Source organism: Dermochelys coriacea, chromosome 11 (genome assembly GCF_009764565.3).
Source record: "Dermochelys coriacea isolate rDerCor1 chromosome 11, rDerCor1.pri.v4, whole genome shotgun sequence".
NCBI lineage: Eukaryota > Metazoa > Chordata > Testudines > Dermochelyidae > Dermochelys > Dermochelys coriacea.
The window spans coordinates 2,432,242-2,448,641 of NC_050078.2; the positions used below are offsets into that span (position 1 = coordinate 2,432,242).

At 52.6% G+C, this 16,400-nt stretch overlaps 2 protein-coding genes across 5 annotated transcripts in view; one reads left to right on the top strand and one right to left on the bottom strand.

Moving 5' to 3' along the window:
* The first annotated feature begins 126 nt into the window (after positions 1–126).
* LOC119863569 (keratin, type II cytoskeletal 8-like) lies at positions 127–14,625 on the top strand. Of its 4 annotated transcripts, none has more exons than XR_005295649.2 (10): positions 127–482; positions 6,062–6,270; positions 7,179–7,239; positions 7,686–7,781; positions 8,042–8,206; positions 9,302–9,427; positions 9,784–10,004; positions 10,611–10,660; positions 11,649–11,892; positions 13,869–14,625. XR_005295649.2 is itself a non-coding variant. In XM_038422191.2 (10 exons), exons 1-9 carry the CDS (start codon positions 204–206, stop codon positions 11,853–11,855), a joined length of 1,371 nt encoding a protein of 456 aa, XP_038278119.1. In that variant the 5' UTR covers positions 127–203; the 3' UTR covers positions 11,856–11,892; positions 13,869–14,625. The 4 variants fall into 4 exon arrangements, 3 of the variants coding, with proteins under 3 accessions (XP_038278119.1, XP_038278118.1, XP_038278120.1); XM_038422191.2 differs by having other exon boundaries at positions 11,692–11,892; XM_038422190.2 differs by lacking the exon at positions 13,869–14,625 and having other exon boundaries at positions 11,692–13,816.
* The window catches only part of LOC122458040 (angio associated migratory cell protein), a 27,163-nt gene continuing 23,332 nt past the window's right edge, over positions 12,570–16,400 (bottom strand). The window contains exons 4-5 of the mRNA XM_043504847.1: positions 15,836–15,842; positions 12,570–12,644 (exon numbers count right to left, since the gene is read on the bottom strand). Of these exons, the coding sequence (XP_043360782.1) occupies positions 12,570–12,644; positions 15,836–15,842 (82 nt within the window). The remainder of the gene's footprint in view (positions 12,645–15,835; positions 15,843–16,400) is intronic.

Below are 16,400 nucleotides of genomic sequence, written 5' to 3' on the forward strand. Positions count from 1 at the left end.
AGCGAGGGGGGCTGGTGCCGCCTGATGGCCGCAGGTGAGTCCAGCTGGGCGGGGCCATGCTAAGCGAGGGGGCAGGCTAAGGTCCCGTCTGGTCATTGACGCTCGGGGCGGGGCTAAGGTACCCCTATTTTTAGGCGCTGGCGGCAGCGGGGCTCGAACTCTCTTTGCGCCTTGCTCCGCGCGCTCCCTCGGCTCCCGGGGCCATGAGCGGCTACCCGCGCTCCCGGCCGATGAGCTTTAGCAGCCGCTCCCAGGGCTCGCTGCCCAGCTGGGGCTCCCTGTACCGGGCCGGCTCCGGCTTCCAGCCGGGGCTCTGCGGCTCCCCCAGCCTGAGCCGCCTCGGGCCCAGCGGCCTGTCCGGCTCCCTCCTGCTCGCCTCGCTGCCCAGCCTGGAGATCGACCCCGCGCTGCACCAGATCCGCAGCGAGGAGAAGGAGCAGATCAAGGGGCTCAACAACCAGTTCGTCTCCTTCATCGACAAGGTGAGCCGGGGCGGGCGGCGTGTGAGCGGCCAGGGGTGAGCAGAGGGACGGGGCGTGCAAAGGCTCCTCGGGCTCCGCTCGGTTTCTGCGAGAGGATCCGCCCTGCTGGGGCGGATTTAAAAAGATCACCATGAAAATTTCAGAGTAGCAGCCGTGTTAGTCTGTATTCGCAAAAAGAAAAGGAGGACTTGTGGCACCTTAGAGACCAACACATTTATTAGAGCACAAGCTTTCGTGAGCTACAGCTCACTTCATCGGATGTGAAGTGAGCTGTAGCTCAGGAAAGCTTATGCTCTAATAAATGTGTTGGTCTCTAAGGTGCCACAAGCACTCCTTTTCTTTTCACCATGAAAATGTAACCCCCGCCCCCCCTTGGCATATAACCCAGCGCCCCCCTCGGACACACGCCTGCCATGCGCTGTCCTCCTCCCTGGTACCTTGTGGCATCCTGCAAAGCAAATGATCTTTCCCGGCTGGCTGCCTGTGAAGCAACCATGGCCTGAAAATACGGGGGTTGCAGCCGGTCGTTTCGGGTACGTCCTGTCTACCCTGCATTGTAAACTCAGGTTCAGACTCCGGTTTGAGCCCAATCCTCCCGCTCTGTCCACACACACAACTTTCAGCAAGCACCCGGGACCTGGCTCCTAGGACCCAGCCCTAGTGTGCAGTATGAAGACTCAGCACAGGAGTTGTGAGACCCAGAGCCAGCAATTGTAAATCCGGATTTACAATGCAGTGTGGACGCTATGCACAGCCTTGGGGACACTGAGTCCCGGAGCCATAGGTCCCTGCCTGCTCACAGTGCCCTGTAGAGGTCTGAATTCCAGTCTCCAGCCAAGTGTGCAATTTTTCATCTGTTGCTTCCCTGCTGATTTGCTGAAGTTTTATGGACAAAAAAAGTTATTGTTCAACGCAGAGCACCTGGTGGAGGCGAAATCAGGAGAGGGGGGGAGAGACTCTGGGGTAATTAGACTCCTCATAAATCCTTCTCCTTTGTCCCCTAGCCGGAGCTGACTGCTTTTATTTAAACCTGTGTGCGTTTATTAGACTTGAGCTTGTTCCAACGTAGTTACAGGAATTATGGGCATAATCCGACAGCTCCCATTAACTCCAGTGGGCTCTGGGTCAGGTCCTAGAAAGATATTTTTGAAAAATTTAACAGTAATGTTCAGACACTGGAAATCCCAGTGAATTAGGAGCTGGCTGCATTGTTTGCCAGCCGCCTGCCACACCTCTATGCTCCGAGTAACCAGATTGCTGTTTGAGAGCCAGGGAAGGGACCTCTGGTGTCCCTGGTGGGAAATATTTCCAATGTCCTCTGCGGTGGTGTTGTAGTCATGTCGGTCCCCAGATATTAGAGAGACGAGGTGGGGGAGGTCATATCTTTTATTGGACCAATGTCTGTTGGTGAGCGAGACAAGCTTTCAAGTTTACCCAGACCAGAAGAAGAGTGCGGTGTAGCTTGAAAGCTTGTCTCGCTCACCAACAGAGGTTGGTCCAGTGAAAGATCTCGCCTCCCCCACCTTGTGTCTCTGATATTTCTAGTGGCAGAATCCCTTATCTGAGTTGCACCTAAAAAATGAATACACCTTCCCACGTAGGCACGGCCCAAGTGTTTGTTCTGTGATGTAAAACACTTCTCCTTGGCTTTCCACGTATGCTTTGAGAGGTGTGACACCTTGAGTCTCAACTGAAAACTGCTAGATCAGCTGGGTGGCCTTACAGATAAACTCCTTCATTTGAGCTCCTGCCTTTGCCAGACGCCTGGTGGGACCTTGGGTGATCGGCTCCACCTCTCTATAGCATGTTGTCAACGCGATTTACCTGCTGCTCAGGGGTGTGTGATGCTGAGCTCATGACAATACACAGCAACCCTCAGGGGGCTGGAGCTAGAGAGGTGCAAATGACAGCCCATCCAGTAGTTGGAACCACACAGACGGATGTCTGTACCAGTGCACGGCCCTAAGATTCTGCGTGGGCACAGCTGTCCCCCACATGGGGCCATCTGCAGGATCACGGCCACTATCGTTATCATATATGCAAATCAGCAAATGTGATGACAAACTAGAGTCCTAATCCAAATGCATCCGATGAAGTGAGCTGTAGCTCACGAAAGCTTATGCTCTAATAAATTTGTTAGTCTCTAAGGTGCCGCAAGTACTCCTTTTCTTTTTGCGAATACAGACTAACACGGCTGCTACTCTGAAACTTGACTCTTGAATATTGCTCTTGACCTTGACCTTTCCCTGGTACAGCTGAGTGTCAGCTAGGCAAATGCCATGATCCAAATATTAATTCCAGGACCCTCGGTTTGTTGTATTTGGATTTCTGGCTGGCTCTTGGATTCCTATATTCCTCTTTATGTCACCCGGACACACCCCCCACACACACAAAGCTAACTCACAGGTTGGATCCACAGCTTCTGAGGTGACACCCTTGTTTTCCTAAGGATTCATGAAACGAAGCTCTTCAAAGATAATCCACCCATGGGGAAGCTTGTGTTTCTTAATAATAGCATGAACTTTGTCTGGCCATCTGTTGTCTCTGCTGCTCTGATGAATTTGAGACTTTTTTGCTGCTTCCTGGTGGATGACGCTCATGGAAGGGTTTTTTAAAGAATCTGTTCTGGTTTTTCACATTAGCAATTCAGGTACTATGTGGCAGCAGCTTGTGAAATAGTGACATCACACAAGCTAAGAGTGAAAGCTGAGCCACTGGGAGGGGCTTTTTTGAGTCTGACCATCAGACCATTTGAAAACTCTGGCTTTTCTGTTTGATGCTTATTTCACTCCAATGGCTAGCAAACATGTTGGAGAAAGAAAGTCTTTGTTAAAGAGTAACAACATCCCACAGATCCTCCAGCAAAACCAGAGAAGAGCAAATGTGACCCTCCTGATATTCCAAGGATCAAAAACAAGCCGGGGGGGGGGTGGATCTTCTTAAAACAAAACAATAATTTTTGGGTCAGGCTTTCTTAATCCAGAATAAAGAAACCAAGGAGGCACAAACCTGGTTTTTAAGACCTCCTGTGCAGATCACCTGTGAGCTACTGTATGCCTTAGTGTAGCTTAAAAAATAAGGAAGTTGCCACTGGATGCAAAAAGGTAGTTTTGAGACCTGCTCAGCCTTGGGACTCTGATTCCTGTTCCCACACAGCATCAGTAATAAAACTCCCACTGACTCGGACACACTCTGGTTCATGTCAGCCACTCCAAAGGGCTCGGTAGTAATGACCAGGCTGGCAGGGCACCTGACCCGAGCCAGGCAGGAAAGAGGTGAGTCCATAGGTGCTGGAACTAGGGGTGCTGCTGCACCCCCTGGCTTGAAGTGGTTTCCATGATAAGCAGGGTTTACAGTTTGGTTCAATGGTTCTCGGCACCCCCACGATACAAGTTGTTCCAGTGCCCCTGGGTGAGCTGTGGCTGGCTGTGACAAAGCCACAAAATTTTTGTGGAGCAGAAGCTAATGCAGCCATTTAATCTCTTCATGTGGCAGAGAACAAAAGACTTTTAATTCCCCTGTTATTCCGCAAGTTAAATGCAAATAAGAATTTCTGCAAGGCTGCTTCATTGTGAGCAAGCCCTGATCATCTGAAACTCACCCTGCAGGGGATGGGATGGCCCTGAAGATGGGGTACAGAGTTTAAATCACCTCCAAATCCAGCCCATGCCTGCAGGTCATTCCCATCTAGTAGCTGTGTGGTGGCCCATATGAAATCTGTTAGTGGCGCTCAGTCCAGGTCTCCTCAGATGAATATCCACATCCCAGACGCTATAGTAACAGAGCAGAGTGGTAGCTCCTATCCATAGAATAAATAGATTTGCAAATCCCTGCAGGAGCTGGAAACCCTATGAGGCTGTTTCCTGCCAGAGCGTGTGGAAGGAAGAAGGAGCCCCATCCGTATCCATCTGGATGCCACTCTCCCATCATTCCGCTGTCAGTGCCGGATCCAGGGGGAGGAGCTGGGGGTGTGCGTGCAGTCCCTCGGGGATTGGGTATGTGGTGAGGCACAGATCCCCTGGAGCCTACGAACTGTCTCACAGGCCAAATGCCCTCCCAGCTGCACTGTGCCCGGGAGGGACCTGGATGTGGATTTGATTCATTCTTGTCTGTGACCTAGAAGATGGATAAACCTTAGGGCTGCACGGTGGAGATCTCATGCAGAGTCCTGTATCGCTCCCTTCCTTGGACTGTCTTTCATTAACAGCCAGGCACCTGGTTGCTAGGGAGAGCTGCCTTATCCACAGATGGATCACAGTTTTGTTCTGTGTTGGTACAGCACAATGCTCCACAACTTGGCTGCTACACGCTGCAGGAATCCAAATAATAATTACTTCCCTTGCATTCACCACTCTGACCCGCTGGAAGTGCATGCACCGGCTTGCAAGCCTCCTTTATGCTCTCTCGGAAAAGGTTTCAGAGTAGCAGCCATGTGAGTCTGTATTCGCAAAGAAGAAAAGGAGGACTTGTGGCACCTGAGAGACTAACAAATTTATTTGAGCATAAGCTTTCATGAGCTACAGCTCACTTCATCGGATGCATCAATGCATTAGTCTCTAAGGTGCCACAAGTCCTCCTTTTCTTTTTTTCTCTCGGAAAAGGAGACACTGCATCGCCCCCTTGTGGGGGAACTGGGATCTCAGGGGTTCGATCCCTTAGTAGCCAAAAGTGGCTGGCTAATGGGTAGAGCTGTCAAAAAGTTTTGACTCTTTTATGATACTTTTTGTTCAGAATCGGAAGGAATATTCTGAGGGGGAAAAATGCTGCAAACCCCAAAAATGTGGCATGGTTTCAAATCGGCAACTTTGAAACCAAAATCATTGCTGTGTTTTGATCAAAATGGAAGCATGGAAAGGGAGCGGTCTCACTTGGAAATGGGGATTTGAAACATGTTCTTGTTTCGATTCCTTCGCTTGATCCGAAAATAAAAAATCTTGTCAAAAATCAGCGTTTCCCTGCAGGAAAAGTTGATTTTTTTTTTTGATGAAACCACATTTTCTGATGGGAGAACTTTTTTTTTGGTTGCAAAACTTCAGCCAGCCCAGCTAACAGGCAACTGTCCTGTGTTCCTAGACTGAACGCCTTTCCCCCTGCCAAATCTGTGCATGCAGCCAGCATGTGGTCCTGCCACACAGCTCACTAGTGATGGTTTTCCAAATGTTCTGCTGCAGGAATGATCTTGTGGCCATTTTCTGGCCTGGGTTAGACAGGAGGTCAGGCCAGATGCTCACAATGGTCCTTGCTGGCCTTGGAATCTAGGATGGGGAGGGGAAACATGGGCCAAGGGGAAGCACTAGCTCTTGTGGATCTGCCTGGGCATGGAGGGCAGAATCAACCTGGGCCAGGATTCACACCTTTTGGGTTCCAGGGAGTGTGGGGATTTTACACCCACTGCTTTGCCCATTGCAGCCATCCCCTCCTATGCATCTCCCTAGGTGAACTGATCCTCGCGAGACATTTCTGAGGGACCTGCCCTGAGCCCACAGATGGGGATTGTGTCACTGCACAGCTACCTGCCTGGGCGACCCTGACGGGCTGAGCAAAGCGCAGGGCCCAGTACCGCTTGTTCTCTCCTCCAGGTCCGTAACCTCGAGCAGCAGAACAAAGTGCTGGAGACGCAGCTGAAGCTGCTGAAGGACAAGGACCAGTACAAGTCCAAGCTAGATCAGATCATGGCGCGCTCCAGCCAGTCCCTGAAGCAGCAGATCGAGACGCTGAGCCAGGACAAAGGGAAGCTGCAGGCAGACCTGGACCACATGCAGGCGCTGGTGGAGGAGCTGAAGGGCAGGTACATGCATCTGGGAGCGGGTGTCCCCATACAGCAGCGAGCGAGGCAGGGTGAGCTCCAGGAGGGAGGAAACCATGAAAGATGGGGTGGGAACCTAGGAAAGGAAAGGCTCTGTCAGTGAGATCCATTGAACCATCACCCAGGACATTGGTGCTGGACAGGAAACAGCCCTGTTCTTGTGGGGCAGGGGACTTGTCTTCTGTCCTGTCTGACCCCACAGCTGGTCTTGGCTGGGATCAGCTACCATCTGCCTTGGGAAGCCCCCAGGTCGTATTTATCCCACATACTCCTCCTCCACAGCACCTGATCTGCCCTTTCTCCTCCTCAGAACCCAGGGGGTCTGAGCCTAGAGCCTCCTTCCCAGGGAGGAGCCCAGAAATCAGGGGCCCAGCCCATAGGAGTCGTCCCCTATGGGCCAGCCCAGTCCGGCATTCATTGACGCTTCTGCCCAAAGCCTCCCTGCTACAGGGCAGAGACACCCCCCCCCCCGGCCCCAGATAAATTGTGGAGGATCCAAGCAATTTCTCCTCCTAAGCCCCCCTCTCAGGAGACTCCACGTCTCCACCTCCCTGAGGCTGCTGTGCAGACTGGCTGGGGCTCTCCACGCTGGCCAGCATGACTGCTGAGCTATCGCCAGTAGGGGGCGCTAGTGAGCTGGCTCAGGGCTCCTCTCCCAGTGCCTCACCCATCTCCCACACCCTGATCTCTGAGCATCCTCAGCTCCCCACAGCCAGGGGATGTGAGCCATGCCCGGGATTCGAGCCCAGAGCCCGTTCCTTGTCAGCTGGGCCTTGCTGCTCTCTGGCTTGGAGTCCGAGCATCCATCCCCATATTCCCAGCTCACTACGTTAAGGCCCCATAGATGCTGCTGCACCGCCCGGCTCCTTGCACATCCCCTCTCTCCCCAGGTACGAGGATGAGATCAACCGGCGGAACCAACTGGAGAACGAATTCGTTGTGACGAAGAAGGTGAGAAACCTCCACCACTCCTCCGGGGACATCTCTGCCCAGCCAGCCCCTGCTTTACCCATACAGCCCAGCAGGACACACCCTGCCCTCTGGAGTCCAGCACCCCTCCCAGACAAGGGCACATGGCAAAGCAGGATCAGATGTGAGGGTGCAGCGCAGCTGAAGGAGACATTCATCTTCCACTGGGAGAGGCACCAGAGATGGATGGAAGAGATCTGGGCTGAATCTGGCCACAGGACATTTTGGGGAGGGGGAAATCTGGGGAGAACCCAGGTGTCCTGGCCAACATCTCCCTCATCCGCTTGCTCCACAAAGCAGAATGGTTGCAGTGGCTGGCTGCCCATCCCTACACTGCGGCGATCTGTCCCCAGGGTGCACTGGGGCCAGACAGGAGCTCCTCTGCCCCACACAGAGGTGCCCTGACCGCGTCTCTCCTGTGCCTGCAGGATCTCGACGACCTGTATCTTCAAAAGGTGGATATCGAATCGAAGCGGGAGAGTATCATGGACGAAATCAACTACCTCAAGCAGCTGTATGACGAGGTGGGCGCCGGCCCATGGGCCTCTGAGTCTGTAGCACAAGAAACAATGTGGGGAGATGGATGCGGTCTGGGGTGGGGTGGGGTGGGGGGGGACCAGTTGCAATCAGGTTCCAGAGGCTCTGTTTGCAGGCGGTCCCTCCTGGGGAGTGTTGGGGTGCTGCTGGCTGGGGGAGCCCATGCAAAATGCAGCCAGAGAGACCAGAATCCAGATTCCTATCTCAATTCCTGCCCCCCCCCTTGCGAATTGCTTCCATCCCCCAGGAGATCTGGGAGCTGCAGTCCCAGATCCAGAACACACAGGTGACGGTGGAGATGGATAACAGCCGGGAGCTGGAGATGAAGCGGATCATAGACGAGGTGAAGGCTCGGTACCAGGCCATGGCAGCCAAGAGCCGCGAGGAGGCCGAACAGTGGTACAAGCACAAGGTGAATGGCACTCCTCCCCTGCCATGTGTGCCCCGTACCCGCTGAGCTGTGTGCACGCCTGACCGTGCTTCCTCATTCTCGCACGCCGCTTGCACCCCATGCGCTCATAGGTGTGTCCCCATGTGGGCCGGCTTTCCTTCTGCACCTGCCTGCTCCCCACACGTTCAGAGGCTCGCCTGAATGTCCAGGAGTTTGCCTCCTACCAGCTCATCCAGCCAGTCCTTCCCCCCACCCCCCAGTGAGACTTGCACAAGTCCACGTGTATGGTGAGCTTGCTGATTGCGATAGTGAACATGGACCTGGTGAGTGCACAAGCAAACTCTGTGCACGCATCTCTGGGCTTGCAGACAGGTCCATAGTTTTCTCCAGACATGGCTCCCAAAGTGTACATGAAGAATGAGCACCGAGACCCACCCCCCGCAGGGATCAGGGAACCCCCCGTCCTCCAGGTCAGAGGCAGATTACAGTTTCTGCTGGGGAGCAGGGTTAGGGCACAGGGCCTTTCCCCCACTGCCCGCAGGAGCACCGGGCGGGTAGGTAGACTGGGTCAGGATGCAGGGGTGCCCATTTTTGGGGGGCTCCTGGGCAGGGGCTCTGTTGGCCCAGTGGCTAATCCGCCACTGCCCCAGGCGTGCAAGCCCAGCTGGGCACGGGAAGCAGCAGCCACATGGAGAGATGGGACCCAAGTGCCGACTCATCTGCAGGGACTGATCCCACCAGTGGCCCCCAGCGGAGGCTCGTGTGTCCTTCAGGTAGCAACAGCTTTCAGCAGGAGCTGCAGGTTGTGGGTTCACATCCCCCGACCAGGGACTGGGCTGCTCCCATCATTTCCCTGGTGGAGCAGGACCCTGGCTGGGCCCTGGTCACAAAGCCGGGGATAAATGTCCCAGCCCTATGCAATGGACAAGCTCCCAGGGGAAGGGGCGGGAGCCCTGGAGAAGGCCCATAGGGAGCAGCCCTGCGCTGGGCCTGGTGGATGGGATCTAATGAGTTTGTCCCAGCTCTGCTCTCTCGGACTCCCTGCCGGTGCCTCTCTAGGGCAGGTGAGGGGCTCTGGGAGCAAGACGCCTTGGCAACACCTCCCTTTCCCCCAAGTTTGATGACATGGCGACCCAAGCCCAGAAGCACAACGCCGAGGTGAAAAGAATCAAGGGCGAGATCACAGAGCTGAGCCGCTACGCCCAGAGGATCAATGCTGACATCAAGGCCCTGAAGAACCAGGTGAGCCCCACCTTGTGCTGCCTGCTTCCCGGACGGGGGGCTCAGTGTGGGGCAGGGACATGCTCCCTTTCCAGGGAGCCCCTTCTGCAACTCGGCCCGCTCCGGCCAGCTTCTCTGCTGAGGCCAGAGACTGCCGGGGTGGGAAGCAGAGTTCTCTTCCCCCTCCCACTGGGGGAAATTCCCGGTGACCCCCTGCCTTGGTTCCCAAGGCTGCTTCTGGGGAGGGTGATGGGGCCAGGTGAAAAGGATTCTGGGGAAGCAATGGCAGGTGGCTTAGTGCAATCGCCCCCTCCCTTCGATGGGCGGCCCAGAATGCCGCCCCCCCAAGGTGACCTTGTTTCTGCCCCCGGTGCTAGCGAGCCAACCTGGAGAGTGCCATCGTGTTGGCAGAAGAGCAGGGCAAGCAGGCCGTGCGCCGCACCAAGGACACAGTGCAGGAGCTGGAGGAGGCTCTGAAGGGGGCCAAGCAGGACATGGCACGCAAGGTGCGCGAGTACCAGCAGCTGATGAATGTCAAGCTGGCCCTGGACATGGAGATCGCTACCTATCACAAGCTTCTGGAGGGCGAGGAGAACCGGTGAGCACTCCCTAGGGGCGGGGCGGGGGGACCTGGCTTGGGCTCCCTGGGGAGCTTGCCAAACCCCTGTTTGCCTACAGCTGGGCATGGCTGGCCCAGGGCTGTGATAGCAAGGGGGCTGCAGGTTGGGAATGAGGGGCACCCGCACAGCTGTGGGGGAGGCAGACCCAGGGCTGGCATCATGGGGTGCATTGGTAGAAGCCACCCAGGGCGCTGGCAAATCCTCCACTGGAAGAGGCTAGTGGGAGGCTGGCTGGACAGGCTGCAGCAAGGGGGGGCTCTGTGCCAGGGCAGGGTACACATTCATCCTCAGGTTTGGTTACTAAGCTAGAGGCAGCGTGACCTAATGGGCTGAACTCCCTGCCATGTGGGACCCTGGGCAAGTCACTGGCCTCCTTGCCCCCATCTTCCCCCACCTCGCTAGTCCCATGAGTGAGCTACCCGGATGCCTACGGGCACTTCTCATCCCTCTGTGCGGCAAGGGCCCATTGAGCAGCAAAGGCAGGGGCAGGTCTATGGTGGGCAAGAACCCGCCCCACCCCTCCTGCCACACCCTGTAACATGCTCCTTTTGACTGCGCTCCTGTGTCTGATTTCTCTCTCCCAGGATGATCAGCCAAGGCCCAAACCCGCATTTCAGCACCATGGACAAACTGGGTGAGTCTCTTCCCGCGGTACAGTGCTCGGTGCGTCCGGCCTCCCACCTGGCCGGAGCACTCAGACCCACTTCCCAGGCAGGGCCCTCTGATGTATGGGCCGGGGCTCTCTGCCTCCCAGCTGCCCACCTGTGCACTGCCCATAGAGGAGTGGGGTCCTGGACAGCACCCCCATTGCCCGTGTGGGTTAGACCATGGGCGATGGAATAGTGCCCCAGAGCCTGGGCTCAGCAATCAGGAACATCTATACTGGCACCGTCTCCTAGAACTTGGGGAGCCAGTGACTGTGCTCCAGGGACTGGGGTGAACTGGGCCCAGTGTCTTGCACAACGGGGGGATGTGGCTGTGACGCCCAGCAGGATCGCCAGGGTCCCAGCTTGGCTGCAGGGTGGGCGTCTCAAAATGTGACTAACTCGGCCCAGACAGCGGGGCCCTCGGGTCGCTGCAGCTTAGATCCATGTGGGCAGGGCCTGATGGGTGCTGGCCTGTTCAAAGATAAGTCCCCTGCAGCTGAGAATGGGGGTGGAAAGCACCAACCGCTATCCCTTCAGTTAGGAGCTGGAGGGAGGAGGGGGGGCAAATTTTTCAGAGGTGCTGAGGTGCCTGATCTCCCTAGCTGAGACTCGGGAGAGGGCTGTCTCTGGGATCAGCCACTCGATGGAAGTGATGACACACGAACAGCCCAATCCAGTGAGGCTCCTTCCTTTGCTCAGGCTCTGGGTCTGCCCCTGAGCCGGTGTTCCAAGCCCATCAACTGCACCGGGGTATCTCTGTATGTAAATGTATGTAAATCACAGACCTAATGCAAATTAGCCGCTGTCAGCCTGCACAAGGGCAGGAACATGCTCCACCCATTGATTTGCATGCATAAATCCTTGCCTCTGATTGGCCAGTCAATCCTAGCTTGCCCACCTCATTTGCTTAATTGCTTTGGGAACCAATCAAGAGCCTCTTTGTAAAACTGAACCCTCTCTGATTTCTCGATTTAGATTTCTAAACCCACCCCCACCCCTTCCTGACTTGCTTACGCAGCTGGACTCCTGTGTCCCCAAGTGGCACTCCCCTCCCTGGGCAGGGCTGCCACGCTGCCGGGGCCCGAGTCAGCCTCCTCACACAAGAGGCCGATCCTGATCAAGACCATCGAGACCAAGGATGGGAAGGTCCTCTCAGAGTCCAGCTACTTCTCAGAAAACTAGCCCAGCCACGAATCAGAGAAGCTGGATTTAAACCTGGGTAACGTCATGACTGGAGGTGCTTGTGGCCCAATTCTGCCCTGGGTTACAATGAAGTCACTGAGGGCAGAATTGGGCCAGGAGATTGTAAGCTCCATGGGCAGGGACCTGTTCCAACGATGCATTTGCAAAGCGTTCTGCACATCTACAGTGCTAGGGAACCCACAAAGCTGTCGGCGTTTGCCAGCAGGCTCTGGGGTTTTCTGGCCAACACCCTGACCTCGTTAGCAGGGAAAACAAGGGTTAAATGGGTGCTGGTTTGCTGGGCAGCTGGGTGTTAAGTGGGTTAACATAAGGGAGGTGGGAACAGCTGGGGGCAGGAATTGGGACAGGTATGACTCTGTCCTAATGAATCCGACTTAGGAAGGGGACTAGCTCTGAGCTAATAGTGCAGATCCTAGTACGGGTTGGATGCTTCCTTTTGAGTTTTTATCCTGCTGGGGCCAAGAGGACAAATTCTGCAACTGCCAGGGCTGGGCAAGCAGCAGCCACTTATTTCTTATTTGAAGGGTAACTCTGGGATAGGCTGGTTTCTCTGGCACCCATTGGAATATGCATTACATATTACTGCATTGAAACCTGGCTCAAGGGATGGGCAAAAATTGCTTGCAGGGGGCCAGATGCTGTGGGGATGGGTGTGCGAAGAGAAGCTGAGCTGAACAGAGTAACTGAGGTGGCCTAGTAAATATGACGCACATTGTCCAGGAGGGCATATGCTAGAGCAGTGGTTCTCCAGCAGGGGTCTGGGGAGTCCTGGGGGACCAAGAGCAGGTTTCAGGGGGGTTTCCAAGCAGGACTGGCATTAGACTCGCTGGGGCCAGAGGAGAAAGCTGAAGCTGCACCACCTGGGTCTGAAGCCTGGACCCTGAGTCCTGCCACCCAAGGCTGAAACCAAAGCCTGAGCAACTTCACTACACGGGACCCCCTGTGCCATGGAGCATCAGGAATTGCCCTGTTTGCTACCCCCTAATGCTGGCCCTGGCTTTTATATGCAGAAACCCAGTTGTTGTGGCACAGGGGGGCTGTGGAGTTTTTATAGCATGTTGTGGGAGGGCTCAGAAAGAAAAATGTCAAGAACCGCTGGGCTAGAGTAATCTCTTCAGCTAGGTCTCCTGCATGGGTTTTATTGTTCAGGTCATTGCTCTGTCACTAACTTAGACAAATCACTGCTTTTCTCTGTGTCAATTCCCCATGCATCCCAGGGGTGTGGTGTGGATCTCCCACACCCAGCTGAGGGGGGAGTGTCACCTAATATCCCTGCTCCATGGGGTTTATACTCTTCATGAGGCACACCTGATACTTTGCACACTTGAATATTCTCCATGGCTCTCAACCATCTCCCTGCTCATGTGTCTGTGTAATTTTGACCCCCATTGGTCCTGGTGGGCTCAGCTCCCTGGAAGGAAGGGGGCAATTGTAAGCGTTTGTGTTCTGTAGCATATCTCTGTCAATGGCCAGCTGCCCACTGGGGCGTTATGCAGCCAGGATTCCCTGTGCTAGCCAGCCTCTCCTCTTGAGTGAGCCCAAATAAGAGGAGAACGAAACGGCTGAAAAGAAACCAGAATAAAAATGCTCTTTGCCCTGTTTCTGCCTTTAGTCATTGCTCAGGAATGTCTGTACGAAGAGGGCAGTGGGTGGGAATTCCTGTCTTTTCACTCTTCCTTACCCAGCAGTTTACCTGCTTCCCGTCAGTCCAGTGGACCCCTACTGTCAGCATCCCTGCAAACATGCAGCCACCCAGCAGCTGTGAATTGTCAGTGTGTACCTGAAACTCAGGATCCTTGCTGGCTTAGGGCATCTTCCTCGAGCAGCAGGCAGTTATGATTGTTGAGACCAGCCACTAGAGGAGAGAGGACCAAACACACCCACCCACTCGGTGTTAGGTACAATATTAGGCTGGGGACGTGTAGGGACCTTGGAACTGAAGGGTATAATGGAAATCAGTGTGGCCAACTCAAATTCTGTGATTTTTTTCAGGTTTTCATAAAGACCACAAATACTGGAATCATGTTATTACCCTGAGCATCTCAACTCTCATTTAAAAAAAATTTTTTAGCCTTCCTGGTTCCAGAGAAAAGCTTGCAAATGATCTAACACCAAAGCCAAATACAAAAAAACCCTGCAACATCTTTTTTCTTTAAAATCTCACAATTTTTCAGCCTGCCTCATGATTTTTGTACGTGTGGGATTGGCCATACTGAATTGGAGTTGTGGGAAGCCAGATGCTGGAGTAAATCAATTGCCTATATGAGAAGATGACAAGAGGATAACTAAAATGACACCAATTTATAAAATTGCCTCCAGAGGCAATCCCGGCAATTACAGGCCATTAAACCTAACTTCAATGCCAGGAAAAATGGTTGAAACCATAGTAAAGAACAGAATGATCAGACACAGAAATGAAGAGGTGTATTTTCCACCAAATGTGTCCGATGAAGTGAGCTGTAGCTCATGAAAGCTTATGCTCAAATAAATTTGTTAGTCTCTAAGGTGCCATAAGTACTCCTTTTCTTTTAACATAGCTTTTGTAAATGAAAATCATGCCTCACCAGTCTATTAGAATTCTCTGCCGGATCTACAAGAACGGGTGATCCAGTGGGTATAGTGTAGTTGGACTTTCAAAAAGCCTTTGACAAGATCCCTCACCAAAGGCTCTTAAGCAAAGTAAGCTGTCATGGGATAAGAGGGAAGGTCCTCTCATGGATTGGTAACTGGTTAAAAGATAGGAAACCAAGGGTAGGAATAAATTATCAGTTTTCAGGAAGGAGAGAGGTAAATAGTGGTGTTCCCCAGGGGCCTATACTGGGACCAGTCCTGTTCAACATATTCATAAATGGTCTGGAAAAGCAGGTAAACAGTGAGGTGGCAAAATTTGCAGATGACACAAAACTACTCAGATACTTAAGTCCAAAGCTGACTGCAAAGAGTTACAAAGGGATCTCACAAAACTGGGTGATTGGACAACTACATGGCAGATGAAATTCAATGCTGATAAATGCAACATCATGCACATTTGAAAACATAATCCCAACTATTCATACAAAATGATGATGATCTACATTAGCTGTTACCACTCAAGAAAGATCTTGGAGTCATTGTGGATAGTTCTTCAGTCATTGAGTGGATAGTTCATCCACTCAATGTGCAACAGCCGTCAAAAAAGCTAAAAGAATGTTAGGTACTATTAGGAAAGAGATAGCTAATGAGACAAAATATCATGCCACTATATAAATCCATGGTACGCCTACACCTTGAATGCTGCATGCAGTTCTGGTTGCCCCGTCTCAAAAACAATAGATTAAAACTGGAAAAGGTACAGGGAAGGGCAGCAAAAATGATGAGGGGTATGAAACAGCTTCCCTACAAGGAGAGATTAATAAGACTGAGATTTTTCATCTTGGAAAAAAGATGATTAAGGGGGGATATGATACAGGTCTATAAAATCATGACTGGTGTGGAAAAAGTGAATAAGGACATGTTATAGAATCATAGAACTGGAAGTGACCTCGAGAGATCATCTAATCTAGTCCCCTACACTCATAGCAGGACTAAGTATTATCTAGACCATCCCTGACAAATGTTTGTCCAACCTGCTCTTAAAAATTCCCAATGACGGAGATCCCACAACCTCCCTGGGCAATTTATTCCAGTGCTTCACCACCCTGACAGTTAGGAAGTTTTTCCTAATGTCCAACCTAAACCTTCCTTGGTGTAATTGAAGCCCATTGCTTCTGGTCCTGTCCTCGGAGGTTAAGAAGAACAATTTTTCTCCCTCCTTGTAACAAGCTTTTATGTACTTGAAAACTGTTCTCATATCCCCTCTCAGTCTTCTCTTCTCCAGACTAAATAAATCCAATTTTTTTCAATCTTCCCTCATAGGTCATGTTTTCTAGACCTTTCATCATTTTTGTTGCTCTTCTCTGGACTTTCTCTAATTTGTCCACATCTTTCCTGAAATGTGGTGCCCAGAACTGGACACACTTCTCCAGCTGAGGCCTAATCAGCGCGGAGTAGAGCGGAAGAATTACTTCTCGTGTCTTGCTAATACAGCCCAGAATTATGTTTGCTTTTTTTGCAACAGCGTTACACTGTTGACTCATATTTAGCTTGCGATCTGCTATGACCCCCAGATCCCTTTCTGCAATTCTCCTTCCTAGGCAGTCATTGCCCATTTTGTATATGTACAACTGATTGCTGCTTCCTAAGTGGAGTATTTTGCATTTGTCCATATTGAATTTCTTCCTATTTACTTCAGCCCGTTTCTCCAGTTTGTCCAGATCGTTTTGAATTGTAATCCTATCCTTCAAAGCCCTTGCAACCCCTCCCAACTTGGTATCATCCACAAACTTTGTAAGTGTACTCTCTATGCCATTATCTAAATCGTTGATGAAGATATTGAACAAAACCGGCCCCAGAACCAATCCCTGCAGGACCCACTCATTATGCCCTTCCAGCATGACTGTGAACCACTGATAACTGCTCTCTGTGAATGATTTTTCAACCAGCTAT

Excerpts from the sequence above, each read along its gene's own strand:
- LOC119863569 (XM_038422191.2), top strand. The coding sequence starts at position 204 with ATGAGCGGCTACCCGCGCTCCCGGCCGATGAGCTTTAGCAGCCGCTCC. Across the intron at positions 8,207-9,301 it reads AACAGTGGTACAAGCACAAG|TTTGATGACATGGCGACCCA; the intron begins GTGAATGGCACT and ends CTTTCCCCCAAG. Across the intron at positions 10,661-11,691 it reads CAGCACCATGGACAAACTGG|CTGGACTCCTGTGTCCCCAA; the intron begins GTGAGTCTCTTC and ends TTGCTTACGCAG.